General features: G+C 46.1%; 4 protein-coding genes across 4 annotated transcripts; 1 reads left to right on the forward strand and 3 right to left on the reverse strand.

Moving 5' to 3' along the window:
* Nucleotides 1-1,235: 1,235 nt before the first annotated feature.
* Nucleotides 1,236-2,638, forward strand: LOC6633941 (uncharacterized). Its single transcript, XM_002057575.4, has 3 exons — nt 1,236-1,719; nt 1,778-2,000; nt 2,080-2,638. Exons 1-3 carry the CDS (start codon nt 1,423-1,425, stop codon nt 2,376-2,378), a joined length of 819 nt encoding a protein of 272 aa, XP_002057611.1. The 5' UTR covers nt 1,236-1,422; the 3' UTR covers nt 2,379-2,638.
* LOC6633940 (refractory to sigma P) lies at nt 2,079-5,674 on the reverse strand. The gene is made up of 3 exons (XM_002057574.4): nt 5,222-5,674; nt 2,884-4,518; nt 2,079-2,819 (listed from the first exon to the last, which is right to left on the reverse strand). Exons 1-3 carry the CDS (start codon nt 5,397-5,399, stop codon nt 2,671-2,673), a joined length of 1,962 nt encoding a protein of 653 aa, XP_002057610.1. The 5' UTR covers nt 5,400-5,674; the 3' UTR covers nt 2,079-2,670.
* Nucleotides 5,675-11,222: 5,548 nt separating this feature from the next.
* LOC6633939 (uncharacterized) lies at nt 11,223-12,915 on the reverse strand. Its single transcript, XM_032437665.2, has 3 exons — nt 12,569-12,915; nt 12,347-12,518; nt 11,223-12,282 (listed from the first exon to the last, which is right to left on the reverse strand). The coding sequence occupies exons 1-3, from the start codon at nt 12,843-12,845 to the stop codon at nt 12,228-12,230; spliced, it is 504 nt and encodes a 167-aa protein (XP_032293556.1). The 5' UTR covers nt 12,846-12,915; the 3' UTR covers nt 11,223-12,227.
* Nucleotides 12,916-13,726: 811 nt separating this feature from the next.
* On the reverse strand, nt 13,727-15,231 carry LOC6633938 (uncharacterized). Its single transcript, XM_002057572.4, has one exon. It carries the CDS (start codon nt 15,134-15,136, stop codon nt 13,958-13,960), a length of 1,179 nt encoding a protein of 392 aa, XP_002057608.1. The 5' UTR covers nt 15,137-15,231; the 3' UTR covers nt 13,727-13,957.
* Nucleotides 15,232-15,773: the final 542 nt, after the last annotated feature.

Here is a 15,773-nt window from a genome sequence, read left to right on the forward strand (position 1 = left end):
ATATGCATTTGCATGTTGCTGCCTGTCACATGGAACAGCAAGATGCAAAGCAGGCGCCAGCTCCGAGTCCGGACGCAATCAAGGTTCTAGTCGGGGGCTCCCGACTAGAGGATACCCTGAACCCTCTTCTTCCAACATCAAATGCATATATATATTCCATTTTATTTGTCAAGTTTGGTGACTATAGCTCTTATTATTTACAAAAATGTACCAAAAAACAGGATATCGATAACGATTGCTTGGAAAGGGGGTAAAATATCTAATATCGGAAACAAACTCGATCTGCGCAGGCACTAGGAGCACCTACATCTAGCTAGGTTCTAAGATCCTTGCGTTCATACATACGGACAGACGGACATGGCTAGATCGACTCGGCTATTGGTGCTGATCAAGAATATATAACCTTTACGGGGTCGGGAGAGAACTTGTATTTGCGAGTCAGCCAACACGGGACCTATTTTTGATGCCTGCATAACTGGTGCCGGTGCCGGTACCAGCCGTGATTAATGGAAACAACTAATGTAGAAGAACCCGTTGCCGCACTCTTAACTCGTTTGCACTTTGATAGGGATGCAGACGCATGCTAGACATTCTGACCACTAACTGTCTGTCATAAAACCCTTTAACCCAACATTCTTACAATGTCAATAAATTCAAAATTCACCTGTTTTCATTGACTGTGTCATTATAGTTACCGTTATGAGAAAACATCAATTACCTCCTATTGATACATGGTAAATACATACATACACACATATGCAGTTCTGTTAACATTCTGTTCCGATAACATTTAAAAACAATGTTAAGCTAAATTATAACGGTTAACAGCTCAGCCAACTAGCTTAAATGGCCGTACCTTTTGCTTATGGTTTGTGGTTTCTCGTTTATCAGCCATTCGCTTTTGGTTAGAATTTCATAATATTGAATGATATGAATCATACGAACCGTTTTAGAGTGGACCCAAATAACTGTGCTCGGTTTTCGTGCCTACTCACTTGTCAGCTGGTGTCCGACGGCAAATTGCACGACTAATTATACAAACCGGTTTACAATGTTCCGAAAATAACATGATAAAATTTGTGTACTTTTGCACAGGCCAATTAATGGCAATCGGCAGCAACAGGGTGCTGCTGCCGCCTTTTACGCGCCAAGGTGAAGCACGTGCAAGCAACAGCATACAGCTGAGTCATGCTCCATTTGATTTGAAAGTTTTTGCACACAAAGTTCCCCGAGCCCCGAGATCCGAGCCACTCAGCTGTTCGCAGTCTGCGTTCTTTCAAACGTTGTCTGGCATTCGAAGCGCGCGGTCGCCCGGAGATCCCCACGCAACAACAAAAAACAAAAAACAACTAATCTACACAACGTGAGCAGCGCACGTAGATAGATAAAAGTTGTTAGACAATAAAAGTTGAACATAACGGGATGGAGAATAAAGTTATGCAAGGCTGTAGTGCGTCGGGACTGCGGGACGTTTGCGAGAGCACGAATCTGCTGGACTATATCGGAACAGTTGTGGATCAGATCGAGAATAATGCTACAATTGACAATGCAGCGTTTAGGCTTAACAAATTGGATGCATCCTCGGCGAGGTACTATTTTGGCTTCTGTGCCATCATCTCACACGTACTGCTCGCAGGGATCACGCTGGTCGTGGTGCACAAATGTGTGTCCCTGAAAATGGTGCATACCGCCGGACACGCCTTCTACTGCACAGTTGCCGTAAGTAATATTTATTTACCTTTAAAAAAATAGAGTATTTACATATTTGCTCCGTCAGTTTGTATTCTTACTGGGCGAAGCTCTGCTTGTGCGCCACAGCAGAGTCTTGGAAATGTGGCTGGGCCTATTCAATGTGGATCTGCTGCACAGCGCTCTCGGCCTGCTGGCCTTTGGCATCGGTATCGTCGGCGTCGGCATCAAGACCTGGCAAAAGCGCGAGCGCAAGCGAGAAGATCCAAGCGCCACAGTAAAGCATTTCCGCAGTAATCACGGTTTTTTTGGTAGGTGCACGCAAACTCGCAGCTGATTTACATATTCATTGTCTCGCTCTCTCTCTCTCTCTCTTCCTCTTGTTCGCAGGCATTGTCGGATGTGCTCTGCTTCTCGGCTGCGTACTCAGCGGCCTGCCGCTCTATTTCTATACGAATAAATCGCTGCAGATCATTCATCGCTTCTGTGCTCTCAGCAGTTTTGCAACACTAATGATTTCCCAGATGTTCAGCTACAACACTGGCTTTGCGCGTCGCCAATGGAAAGCACACCACATCCGGCTCTTTAAGCTGTTCACATTTATTGTGACTATCACGACGATTAACTACGAATTCAGAAGATTTGTGCGCGAAATTTTAACGATTATCTCGGAAAAACTCGGCTATTAATTTGGGCATTTTGGTCATCGAATACATTTTCATTGTTTAGCACACATAGTATATATTTATAATTTTTATTATTTGTTTAATATACGATACCATTGAATAACATAGTTTTGATTAGTTGCCACATACACATATACACATACATACATATACTATAGATTATATATATCCGCGTAACTTTCGTTTGGTATAATAAATGAAAACAATTCACCAGAAATAAACCAAAAAAACTGACAAATTCAGCCCGAAACAATTATAACTTGTCGTTGATTAAAATTGATAATTTTAAATGGAATTAATTGCGACCACTTTGCGATGTGTGCATTATGTCCAATGCGGCAGGTATGTTACCCTCCACCGACTCCAGCAACTGCGTCAGCCAAGCTCCTTCATTGCTAAAACCCATGGCCATCATTGCGTGTACGGCGGCATTAATGCGTTCATCTGTGGGTTGGATCGATATTAGAATTTATTTCGACAGCATTCCAAATCGGATATGGTTACTTACCAGTATGGTATATGGGCACCTGGCGCTTCTCCTCGGGTGCTGGTGGATTACCAGTTGTCGATGTCGAGGTGCTGTTGGTGGACACACCTGTAGTTGATGTCGAGGTGCTCACCGTATTCACCTGCGATGTTTGTGTGTGTGCAGTTGTCTGCTCGCGTTGTTGCTCCTCGTTGACGTGCTGGCGCAGCATTTCACCCAGTTGCACAAAGTCGCGAACTGGTGAAACTGTGGCATCTGTTGGGACAGCGTTGGTCGAGCTCAAGTTAATCAATGCGTCCGAGTTCGAAACGTTGGCCATCGGCGAAGCACTGTTGTCAATCATTTGCCAGTCCTGGTCTAAGCTATCAGAACTGCGCCTTGCTTCTGGTTCTACATTTGTAGTTGGCTTCGGGTCGGGCACAGCCTGTGCTTCTGGGACAGCAGTTGCTTTTGGAACAGTTGGTGGTTCGCTGGCCAATGTCTGGGATTCACGACGTTCAAGAGACTCGGTTGCTGATGTTGATGGTGTTGCCTGTTTGCCTGGGTTCTGTGCGGTCTCTGCGCCAACTTCGGATTTTTCAGAAGCTGTCGAGCCCCTGGACGCCATCGAGGTATCAGCACAGCCAAATGCAGCGGCTTCACTGGGGTCAATCATTTTAGCAAACATTTCGCTAAAGTTGTTCAAGATTTCAATACCAGCACGCATATATTCCGGATTAACAATCTGGGCAAGGCTCTCCAGATTAATTACCGGGGTTGTTGGTGTGCTGTTTACAGTTGGAATTTCCTGCGTTTTGGGCTGCTCCTTGGGACTGCGAGGAGCAGCAACGGGTTCTTCTGCATTAGTTGTCTCCGGTTCAACTGATGCCTTTACTGGGATCTCATTCGACTCAGTTGATTTTTCAGCATTTTCAGCCCCTTCCTTCCTAGCGGTTGCTACATTTGGCTCCTCTTTTGGTACTGCGGTCTCCTTCTTGTTGCTGGCCTCCGGAGCTGTGGCGGCGGCGGCAGCCGGCGTGGCACCCATAGTAGGCATTACGTGGCCCTCTGGCAAATTCATCATCATTTCCATGATGTTCGAAAATACGCCACCATGACGACGAGCATGACGTCGCTCGCGACGACTCTCTTTGGGCGAATTCGGAGCAGTAGCGCAAGGCGGAGCAGTTGCGCAAGTTGGAGCTGCCTTTGCCGTTAAATCAGCCGGAGGATAGGCCCATGCGAATGGATTCATCATCATTGGGTCATCACGGCAGCGACGGCTTGCGCGGCGATGAATGCGCGAGCTGGTACCGGGACCAGTTATCCAGGCATCAATAAGTCTCGGTCCGTTGTTAGTCGGCATTCGCGCCATCAAATGCTCCGGGTGCTTGTGTGCCGACTCGCAGGCCTGGCACAGATCAAAGTTGGGACACTGCATGCACTTGTAGCGAAAGCCGATCAGTGGGCAAGCCTTGCATGAATCGCACTCTATTCCCTCATGAATAATGAAATTTGTGGGATCATCTTCAGCTGGACCCGAGGCTGGCGCCTCCTTGGCATCTGCCTGCTCGATGCGACAGGCAGCAATCTGCAAATGCATATTCTTCTCGCACTTAGCCAAGAAAATTTCATAGTCATTCTGATTGATGACCTCAATTTCATCAGAATCCGAATCTAAACAGGAGAGAAGAAGTTTTATTTCCCAATATTTTCCTTTTACAACAAATTGCGAAATGCATAACAATACGTGACATGAATATAAATGGTGTGCAAAAGACTAACATATTGTTTTATTTTCATGACCGGTGATCGGTTCGGCTGTAAGTGCTAAAATTAAATTTTATTTATTTATTTTTTTAGCAGCCCTGTAAACAGGGTATCTCCAAGCTGAGCACGCCCGACCAGCTTACTCTGATTATGTTTACATACAAAGCTAGTTTATGTGCAAAAACAAAACAAAACTCTTCAGCAAAATGAATCATTCGATTTTGGTAGTTTTTCTTTTGGCCAACGAATCTATTGTTACTGATATCAGTATATACATATATTCACTATTGTGAATCACACTGGGCGAAAGGAGGTGCCGATATGCATACATACATGTATGTCTGAATGTGTGTGCGTGCACTTGTGTAGGTACACACAAAATTTCGCAACATGGGCTTGTGAAATGCAAGTATGTATGTATGTGTGTGAAGTGCATGTGTATATGCATATATGGCTTTTGATACAGATGTCCACACAGAAGACACTTACATATATACTATACAGCTAACACGCACACGCACACACACATGGGCTTATACAAGCACACATTGCACTTAATTTATTTCGCATTCTGACTTGTCTATTATATCATCGGCATGTTAATATTTACCAATCCAATATGTCCTGAAATTGCATACAGGCAGTTCGCGCTCTTGGAACAGGTACATCTCAATTTCACGACGCAAAACAGCAAAAGTATTTGATGGCATTCGCAAATATGCATTCAGCTTCTTCGATGCACTAGCAGGTGCATCGTGGTATGTGATTTTTAGCAATCGTTCAGGCATATTGAACTCCTTTTCTTTTTATTTTATTTGTAACTCAGAAAATGTAGACAGCGACTGTGCGTTTTAAATAATTTTAGTTGCTATTACTTGTTTTGCAATTTTTGTCTATGTCGTCTATTGCGTCGCGCTCGTTCTTTGTGTATACAATCGCACGGCAGCAGGTTCGGCTTTTATACTGGTTTTGTCAGTCGTGTGCTGGACACGAAGGTTCTTGAATATTCTTTGCTGCACAAAAATATTGCAAATCACTCTCTGGCCACCTAATTGTCTATGAAGTGGTACGTAAAAACGAATAGTAATGCCAAGCTGGTCTTAAGTAAGACGATTTTTGGAAATCGGTGTATGCTTTTCGTGCTGCCAACAGTGTTGGTTAATTGCGAAAAAATACTGTCCGCTTCGGATCAACCCTGATGATTTCTATTACGTGAGTTTGTTGGCGCAATTTTTCAAAAGTAGCTTAACTTATTTTTAATTTATATATCTTGCTAGGAGATAATCTATGTGCAGGTTTAAGTTTCTTTTAAATTTATTTTTATTTATATTTACAGGTTACTCATCACTTACGTTTGTGTTTCTCTGGAGATCGGACGTGAAAATTGCAGTCTCGTGTGTGTGTGCGCGTTAGTGCACCGCTGGCAGCAGGCATAAACCAAGAAAGTGACAGTGACACTGTATAAAGCCCGCCCCAGGGCAATCCATACAAATCCCGCTTATAGTGGGTAAACTATACGCAACTGCTGCCTCTGGCAGCCGGAGTGTTATACAAATTAACAATATTTTAACAAAAAAATTACCGCGTGCAGTGCGTGAGAACAAGTTCTTGCAAAACTTAAGCTGCGCTCAGCTGATCGCAACTCAAGTGCGTGTGTGTGTGCGCGAGTGCAGCAAAGCTTTCGCGAGAGAGCTTTCAGCTTGCAGCTGCACTGATAGTGCTGGCAAAACAGTCACTGCAGTGACAGTGCTGACACTAAAGTCACAATTTGTGATCAATCACTTGTTACAAAAATACGGGTTATTTTTGTAATTAAGTGTAAAAAACTTGTTTTGTTTTTATTTTTTATTCTTTTTTCTCCCTGTGGGGAAAAAATTATAACAAAGTAAAGAACAATGGCTACAAACAACCGACCCCAAAACAACGAAGAAATTCATTCGCCAATCTACCCGCTGCCGAACAGCTCAATTATATCCCCTACAAATATAGCCGCTAATGTCGATCGCCTCGACGGAAGCAGGCCACTGGAAGATTTTTACCAATATTACAACAACGTGCTCGCCAGTAGTGCAAACCGGAACGGCGCCTCCACCTCGCTGTCAGCCGGTACCCAGCAATGCTCGACTTGGCAACCGCAACAGCACGGCACTGTCAGCACAACGACAGCAACAACCACCACAACCACAGCGTCATCCAGCAGCGGCTGCAGGACATCTGCCTCAACAGGCACAAGCCGCGCCGCTTTAGAGCCCATCGGGACCCGCCCCAAAGCCGCCAATCCGACCTTGCAGTCCACCCCTTATGGCACCCAGGCAGCTGGTTCTTGTGTCACAAACCCCCCTCTGCCTCCCATAAAGAACGCAGGTGCTACGCCAGCCTTCGAAGAGCCACTGGTAGATTGGCAAACGGTTTCCGCAAAAAAACGGCGTGGGACTACATTATTATCCGAAGGCGTAAAAAAAGGGAAGCAACTAAATAACCGCAACACCAGCCGCGCTGGAGCTAAGCCCGCAACTCCCAGTACCGCTTCGGCAATTAGCAACAGATATGCCTCCCTTGAGCCTCAGGAAGACGCCTCTGTAATCGATGACGGCGAGATGGACACTGCCGACGAAGCGCCTCCAGTCACAGACCAACAACAATCAGCGAAAAAGATCTCCAAACCCAGGCCGATAACAGTCCCTGGAGTCAGCGATATTGTCGCAATGGAGCGAACCATAGATCAGGCAGTGGGCGCAGACGCCTATGAATTCAAGGTCTCTCCCTCTGGCTATCTAAGAATTTACGCCAAAGATGCCGACACCCACAGAGCAATTGTCCGCAAGCTCACTGAAGTGAGAGTGCAATTTACCCACTTCTGCCTAAAGGAAGACAGACCATACCGCGTTGTGGTTAAAAATCTGGCCGCTTCCACTCCCAGAAGCCAGATTGAAGCTGCCTTTACATCGCACGGCCATATTGTGACGAACCTTTACAACCCGGGCGCCAGACAGCCAACAAGTGATGCAGACTCCACCAACGACTTTCCAAGTCGCAACTTCTGGTTTGTCGATCTCAAGCAGTCTCTTAACAACAGGGAAGCGCTGCGGCTCAACAAGGTTGGCCGCCAACGGGTCACTATTGAGCTTCCGAGGAAGAACAATAGTATAAGGCAGTGTTTCCGCTGCTTCGAGTTCGACCACACCAAAAACTACTGTCTCAAACAGCCCAAGTGTGGTAGGTGCGGTCAGTCCCATTGGACAAACTCCGAGCAGTGCCAGGCCAAAACAGTGGCAGACCTGCGATGCTCCAACTGCGAGGGAAACCATGCTGCTTCCTATAAAGGATGCAAAAGCTATCAGGTGAGACTAAATGCCAGGCAGCCGGCCATCAATGTCTCCCCTCCTACACGATATAGCCATCCTCAAAATACACGAAGAACCACTCAGCAGTTCGTACCTTCCCGAATTGTGCAACAGGGCCTGTCGTATGCTGATGCGCTACGGCCAGGCCATCATGTACAAGTCCGCCAACCCCCAGCGCGCACTCTTCAGCCCACCGTCAATCCAATGCAGCTCCAACAACCACTGCAAGGGCCTCAGGAGCAAGACGCTTCCCTTGGAGGCATCCTTCAAAACCTCCAGCAGTCCATTGCAGCACTGAATGCCGCAGTTGCAACCATTCTGGTTAGCATTAAAGAGCTAAAGGATGCGCAAGGTTCCCCGCAGCTTAGATTCCCAAAAAGCCGCAAATAATGGCTACCCAGTTACGTCTCGGATCGTGGAACGCTCGTGGCATCCTCCAAAATGCTAACGAGCTCAAGCTTTTTCTGAAAAAGCATGATGTAGACATCATGCTCATCTCAGAAACACATCTGCACACAAACTTGTACCTAACAATGGAGGGGTACGTCTGCTACCGTGCGGATCACCCTACAGGACGAGCCAGAGGTGGTGCTGTAGTGCTGGCAAAGCAGGATTTAGCACACTACCATCTACACACAGTGACCTCCAGCGACACACAGCTGGCTGCTATCATGGTGGAGACTCCCTTGGGCGAAATCCTCGTTGCGGCAGCATACCTACCACCAAACATCCCCTGGAACCGAGCGGAATTTGATTCCCTGTTTGGCCAGCTTGGCCCCAAATTCATCGTTGGAGGCGACTTCAACGCTAAGCACAGACTGTGGGGAAACTACAGAGCTGACAGCAGAGGCACTGCGCTCCATGAGGCGCTCACTCCCTGCTCAGCCCAGGTACTGGCCACCGGTAGACCTACCCACTTTCCGTACAACCGGCAAAGTACGCCTTCCTGTATCGACTTTTTTATATTCAAGGGCATCCCCAACAGCGTACTATCGGTTCGCGAAGAGTATGATCTATCTTCCGACCATCTGCCACTCCTCACAACGATCAACACGGCTGCACAAAGGATCCCAAAAAAGCGCAGGCTTGTCCTCCCTGGGTCGAACATCCAACGATTTAAGGCCGAACTAAATAGCTTGATCAACCTAAACACGCAGATTCTGTCAGTTGAGGACGTCGACGCTGCAGTACAAACCCTGTTGGACCAAGTACATGCCGCAGCCGCCAACGCTGCGCCCGCACATATCTACTCAGCCCCTACAAGCCAGCGGCCAAGGACGTTTTCCCCCATATTGGAAGGTCTTCTCGCCCTAAAAAAGCGACTGAGGAGGGAGTATGTCCGTACCCAGGACCCCACGATTGACAGGATCTATCGTCGTATTGCTAACAGGGTCAGGAAGGAGCTGATTATCTCGAAAAGAAATGCCACAGACACCATGCTGGAGGAAGCAACGGCAGACGAGAGCTCCAAATTCGCGCTGTGGAAACTTAGCAGTCGATACAAGCGGCAAGCTGCGCCAAAGTTCCCCGTTCGACTTCCCGATGACACCTGGGCCAGATCACCAATGGACAGAGCCGAAGCCTTTGCCTGCAACTTGGAGGAGCGCTTCAAGCCGTTTGAGACCGCATCGCATGCAAGGATACAGCGAGTCGCGCAAATCCTGGAGGCGCCACTCCAAATGTCACTCCCTGTATCGCCAATCACCTTCCAAGAAGTAGAGCAGGAGATGAAGAGATTAAAAAGCAGCAAAGCCCCTGGGGAAGATCGGTTGGACAACCAGACAATCAAGCTACTGCCATACAAGGCGGTGCTTTTTCTCGTCGCCATTTTTAATGCAGCTCTTCGGCTAGGTTACTTTCCAGTGGCTTGGAAGAAGGCACATATAATCATGTTGCACAAGAGCGGAAAGCCCCCTAATCAACTGGGATCCTATCGCCCCATCAGCCTCCTGCCTGCCTTTGGTAAGATTCTGGAAAGGTGCATCCTCAGAAGGGTCCTGGATACCCCGGAAATAAAACGCTTGATCCCGAAGTTCCAGTTTGGGTTTCGACTCAAACACGGTACCCCTGAGCAACTACATCGGGTCACAAATTATATTTTGGACGGCTTTCACAGGAAAGAGTATGTGGTGGCAGCATACCTTGACATCCAAGAAGCCTTCGACCGGGTGTGGCACGCAGGACTCCTCTCTAAGATAAAGGACAAATTGAATCCGCAGCTATTTAGCACCATTGCGAGCTTCCTAACTGAGAGAACCTTTCAAGTGGTGCAGGATGGAGTAGCCTCTCAAACCAAACGCATAAAAGCGGGCGTTCCACAAGGCAGCGTCTTGGGTCCCACGCTATATAGCCTGTTTACACATGACATGCCCACAGCAAATGCAAGCAGACGGAATGATCGGCAGGACCTTCTGGTGGCCACGTTTGCTGACGACACGGCAATCCTTGCAAAAAACAAATGTGTGTACGTGGCAACTGACCTCTTGCAGGAATACCTCAAGCGATTTGAAAACTGGGCTTGTAGATGGAACATCGCAGTGAACCCTGGAAAGTGCGCCACGGTTACCCACACTCTACGCAAGGACTCATGCCCCGGACTTTTTCTTCATGGTGAGCTTCTAGAGCAATATCGTCAACACAAGTACCTAGGTGTCACTCTCGACAGACGACTTACATTTAGTAAGCACGTCTCTGCAGTAACGAGCAACATCAAATCTAAGATAAGGCGAATGAGCTGGCTCCTCAACTCCAAAAACAAACTCTCGCTCCGAAACAAGGTCCTAATCTACAAGGTAATCCTTGCCCCAGTGTGGCGTTACGGGCTTCAAGTTTACGGTATAGCTGCAAAAACACACCTGAACAAAATTCGCATCATTCAGGCCAAAACCCTGCGCAAAATAACTGGAGCCGAATGGTATATTCGCACACGCGACATCGCCAAGGACCTCAAGGTTCCAATGGTGGGCGACATAGTCAACAGGCAAGCAGCGAGCTACTCAACAAAGCTCCACAACCACCCAAACATCCTGGCGAGGAGCCTGCTAAGGAGGCGAAGAAGAAGGCGACTGAAGAGGACCTACCCAACCGACCTAATCGATCGTTATGTATAGGTGACAAGCTTCGTTAATTACACCAAAATATGTTTCTGTAATCTGTTAACCTAATTGTATAACTAATTGTAAAACCACAATCATCGCTAAGCTAAGTAATTATGTCACTCTGATAAAAGTTGCTAACATAGAGTAACAGGATACCAGATTTCTTAATAAACAAAATATAAAAAAAAAAAAAAAAAAAAAAAAAAAAAAACAGGTTACTTGATTCAAATTGTGGACATCAACTTTCTACTGATAAGTCGTCCGTATTATCTTAAACATATTGAATTATATATTGCATAGATATTTGAAAATACCTTTAAAGGCTATCGAATTTAGAACCAGAAGTTGAATTCAGCGTTTTCTGCCAATATTGGTTCCGTGTTGCGAATCTTGCAGCTAAAAAATGGTAAATCCTCCTAAAGATCACTGAAAATTACCCAATATTTTGATATTGAAGCCAATTGAGGGTAATCTCCAATTTACCACAGTTTACCACAATCGCGAAAAACGTACTCACGAGGCTCTTATGTAGAGCCTTGAAAATAAGTTTAAAGCAAATAAAAAAAACCTGAAACTTCTCAAAAAAATCGTTGAATCACATTATCCACTGAGGATGCTTGGATGTTTAAACAAGTTTCAAATTATTTTTTGTAATGATCTTTGGAAATGAATTTTCGCGAGAAACTCCTCTCACTAAATCTTTGTCTCCATTTATACCGCAGAGGAATTCAATTTTTAAAATAGTTCTTAAAATAGTTATTTTAACTGCAGAATCTTAAAAAATATGTAAAATACGTTACAACAGTGTCTGAGCGAGAGAGCAAAAGTAACTGTTAGTCCATTAACAGCTTATGGTTGACCGGAACATATTTAAAGCAACATAATGTTAATAAGTCAAAATTAAATACTTTTATTACCGATACAACTTATCATTCAACTCTCTTTTTTTAAAGTTGAACTTTAAGTGAACCCTATTTTTAAATGCATTTATGTCAATGCACAGTGTTGGGTAATTGGATAAAAATAGTCCCTTCAGCAGGTCGGAAATCAACCCTGGTGGTCGTGGGCGGTATTTTCAAAATGATTTTAGTTTACTTTAAAATTCAGCGAATTACAATACAAATAATAAAATACAATTGTTTTAAACGTTATAAGTATTATATCTTGTAGCGTTTTAGATTTGCGTCCGTCGGAACATTTGCAGAAGCTGCAGAATGTGCGACTTTGTACTAAAAAAAAAGACAGAATAAGGGCTTCATTACATTACTGAAGCATTCAATTTTTCATACAAACCGGGGTGAGCTTGGCACATCATCATTGACGTGTTGTCGGCTTTCGATATCCTTTTTTGACCCAGGCATATTTACCACTGCGGCAGTCGTTGCATCCGTTATATTTTTTTCAGCCAAGGTTTGAAAACTTTTTCCAGATTCTGGTGATGCTGGCTTTTTGGGCAGCGCATTACCTAAGAGAAGACACATTTAGTTTGAAACTTTTTGATTTGTGGTCGCTTACTTAAATACTCTTCCGCAAGTAGATCCAACCAGGATGAATCATCACGAGCTGGCAATCCAATTAAGAAGCCATCCAGGCGCAATTTTAGATTTTCCTCGCCCTTCTGGCGTTGATCATAGTTAACCTCCTCCAACTGATAGCCATAGTCCCCATAATCATTGTATAAAAGCTCAATCAAATCGCTGGCACTGCTGCGCGTCTTCAGAGGCTTGGCCATGGCCAAGCCAATAAATTGCAGCAAGACCAAGACAAATAATCGATTGGTAAATTTGCACATTTTATTTGGTAGCTTCGATTCGCGTGCAGGACCGTTGGCGTCCGACGGCGGGCGATGAATGAGCCACAGGTCTGGACTTGAACAGAAGAGGAGCCTTTGCCTGATGCTAACAAAAACCCGATTGTGTTCAGTTCAATGGCCCAAAGACTTCCGCATTGTTGTGGGAATGTGAGAACCTTCATTAGAGCAGCTTTTGACCGCAGCCTGAACAATTCAATGCACATAAACAACGCAAACTATGCAAGTTTTCCTCTTAATTTTTCAATTGTGCCTTCATTTATAATTGATAGTTGCTTAATTATATGTACAAACAACTCTAGCCTAATAACCTAAATTTAAAGAAAAGCGCGAGTCATTGTTAAACGTTCTAATAACTTGTAATAGACCAAAGGCTGGGTTTTGTTTATTCTATGTATTAACGGTGAATTTGTTGTGCCATGATTCTGCTCTGTGTGTGTGTGTGTGTGTGTGTGTGTGTGCTTAGCCTTGGTCATTGACCCTGCTCAGCGGTCACCACAGAATGCACCTATTGCTCTAGCCAATTCTCACAGGAAGATGCTGCTATCAGAAACTTGAAATTGCATTTTTTTTCTTCTTTTCTGTTTTATTTGTTTTTTTGTGTGCAATGAAAACAGGTTTTTCAAATGAACATTGCAACGTTGCAAATTATGGCTCTGGCCTTAGTGAATGCATTGGATGTTTTTATTTTTATTGCTGGGCCCCTTGATGTCATCTAACATAGCATTCAATTGGGTTTATCCTTCAGCGCAACGTTTTACCGTTACACTCACATTTAGCACTCTCTCACACTGGCTTCCGGCTACAAAAACACTCAATGTTATCAATAACATTAGCAATTAACATGACCGCTTGGCGCTAAATTTGAATTTAAAGTATTTTTTTATTATTTGTGTATATGGTTAATGTTAACATTAACATTAGTAATTAACATGACCGCTTGGCGCTTAATTTGAATTTCAATTTTCTGTTTGTTTATTGTATTGTGTATATGTTTGTAGCTTAAATCTAATGCTTTGTAAAAAATCGCATTTATCGTCATATTTAGCCTAATATATTCGCTTTTGCTTAGCAGTCTGGAAAGTAACTCAGTCTCAGTAGCCCTCGACCTGGCGACAGGCGCCGTAGCTGTCACGCCGTTGTCCCGGCGCACATAGTGCCTGTCCGTCGCGCAAGAGCGTCTTGGAGTTGGCCAGAGCATCGCCAAGCAGCTGGAAGCTTAGCACATCCGCATCAACCAAGTGCTTGGGCAGTATGGGTGTGGGCTCATCGTCCAGCTGCCAGTTGCGCGGATGTGCCTCATTCACAATGTAGGCGGGCACATCGATAGGTGGATACAATACGTTGGCCCGGGCGACATCGCTGCGATAAAGTGGAACACTGATGGAGCGTGCATTGGACCGGGCGACGGGCTCAGGCGTCAAGCGATTGGTATCCAAAAAGCTGTCACCACGCAGGGAGCGTGAATGGCGATAGTACTGGGATCCCGCCTGGTTAAAGCCCTCCAGCAGATTGTTGCCAGCGCTGCTGCTGGCACTGGCGGGTACAGGTGGCAATGCCTGGATGAGCTCTGCTTCCGCCTCAAGATGATACGGCTTGATCAGCTGCGGCATGGGAATCAGCTGCGGGGGCAAAACATCTACCTGCTGTCGATGCAAACGCGGCTGCTGCTGCTGCTGCAGCTCTTCACTAGCACCAGAGATGTCCACATGGTAGGGCGTGCGTCCCTCAATAAACTCGGGCAGAGTCACGCCCAATGCTGCCTGAGGCATCTGTTGCTGTTGCTGCAGTTGTTGCTGCCGCTGATAGAAGGACTTCAGGGCAGAGGCATCCGCATGTTTACGCTTGCCATTGCTCTTTGTGGCGCCACGCAAGGAGGATTTGGTCAGTAGATCCAACAGGCTCAAACCCTCCTGAGGACCGGGCGGTATCAGCACAATCATAAAGTTCTCCAGATCGGCTCTTATATTGTACTGTCCCTCCTGCCGCTGGTCGTAGGTGACGAGACGCCGACGCAGTCCATCCTCAGCTCCAAGTGGCGGCTGCAGTGAACCCACCTGTGGCTCAATCAAAGCTGCCTCCGCTGCCTGAGGCGGCGCCACAGCCGGAAAATATTCCTCCTGCATGGCAGCCGGGCTCGGACTTGGGCTCGGACTCTGGCTGCTGCTGGTGGACAACGACTCGGTTGTGCTGTCTCGCAAATAGGGCGCCTGCGACGCCAATGCCGTTGCGCCGAGCAGCAGCAGCAGCAGCGAGAAAGTCTTTGCAAACATATTTGAAATAATTTTCTAGAGAATTTAACAGCCGCTCGACGTGTTCTTCGTTCTTAACACTCGCGCTTCTGCCTCGCAACTGATTTCAAGCTGCCGACCCGAGCTTTAACATCGACGTCGACGTTGGCGCATGCGCAACTTTCATATTCTGCAGCAGCGACGTCGACGTCGCTGCTTTGTTGCTTTCTTTTGCATCTGCCTCTGCTCCTTCTCCTTTTTGTTCTCGTTCTCTCGTTCTGGTTTTCTGTCACAGTTTTTGTTGTGTGTTTTGCTTTTATTTATTCGTTTGTAGTTGTGACTTTTTGTTGTTGTCGTACCCATTTCGTATGCGTGACTCGCGTGCGTCGACGTCGACGTCGCTGCTCGCTTACACCCGCGCTGCTGCTGCCGCCGCCGCCGCCGCTGCTGCTGCTGCTGCGTAATGTTTGCTTCTCCGTTATTGATAGCCATAGGCTAGTACGATTGCGGGTGCGGCAGGTAGTGGGGTGGGGGCGGCAGCTCTTAGGTTCTCAGAGCGCGCGCACAGTGGGCCGTGAATTAGATTTTCACACCAATTAGGCAATGAGGAAGTATTTTGATGTCCAGCTAATCGCTCGAGCACGTACTCAAATTGATCGCCGGATTGTTGACAGCTGTG

This window comes from Drosophila virilis, chromosome 4, assembly GCF_030788295.1.
Source record: "Drosophila virilis strain 15010-1051.87 chromosome 4, Dvir_AGI_RSII-ME, whole genome shotgun sequence".
Taxonomy (NCBI): Eukaryota; Metazoa; Arthropoda; class Insecta; order Diptera; family Drosophilidae; genus Drosophila; species Drosophila virilis.

Bases quoted from the DNA above. Each gene is read 5' to 3' on its own strand.
- LOC6633941 (XM_002057575.4), top strand. From the start codon at position 1,423: ATGGAGAATAAAGTTATGCAAGGCTGTAGTGCGTCGGGACTGCGGGAC. The intron at 1,720-1,777 runs GTAAGTAATATT...TTGCTCCGTCAG, and splicing joins CCTTCTACTGCACAGTTGCC to TTTGTATTCTTACTGGGCGA. The intron at 2,001-2,079 runs GTAGGTGCACGC...TCTTGTTCGCAG, and splicing joins CAGTAATCACGGTTTTTTTG to GCATTGTCGGATGTGCTCTG.
- LOC6633940 (XM_002057574.4), bottom strand. From the start codon at position 5,399: ATGCCTGAACGATTGCTAAAAATCACATACCACGATGCACCTGCTAGT. The intron at 4,519-5,221 runs GTAAATATTAAC...TCTCCTGTTTAG, and splicing joins TTTCAGGACATATTGGATTG to ATTCGGATTCTGATGAAATT. The intron at 2,820-2,883 runs GTAAGTAACCAT...TCCAACCCACAG, and splicing joins GGTGCCCATATACCATACTG to ATGAACGCATTAATGCCGCC.
- LOC6633939 (XM_032437665.2), bottom strand. From the start codon at position 12,845: ATGTGCAAATTTACCAATCGATTATTTGTCTTGGTCTTGCTGCAATTT. The intron at 12,519-12,568 runs GTAAGCGACCAC...GTCTTCTCTTAG, and splicing joins ACTTGCGGAAGAGTATTTAA to GTAATGCGCTGCCCAAAAAG. The intron at 12,283-12,346 runs GTTTGTATGAAA...CTTTTTTTTTAG, and splicing joins GATGTGCCAAGCTCACCCCG to TACAAAGTCGCACATTCTGC.
- LOC6633938 (XM_002057572.4), bottom strand. From the start codon at position 15,136: ATGTTTGCAAAGACTTTCTCGCTGCTGCTGCTGCTGCTCGGCGCAACG.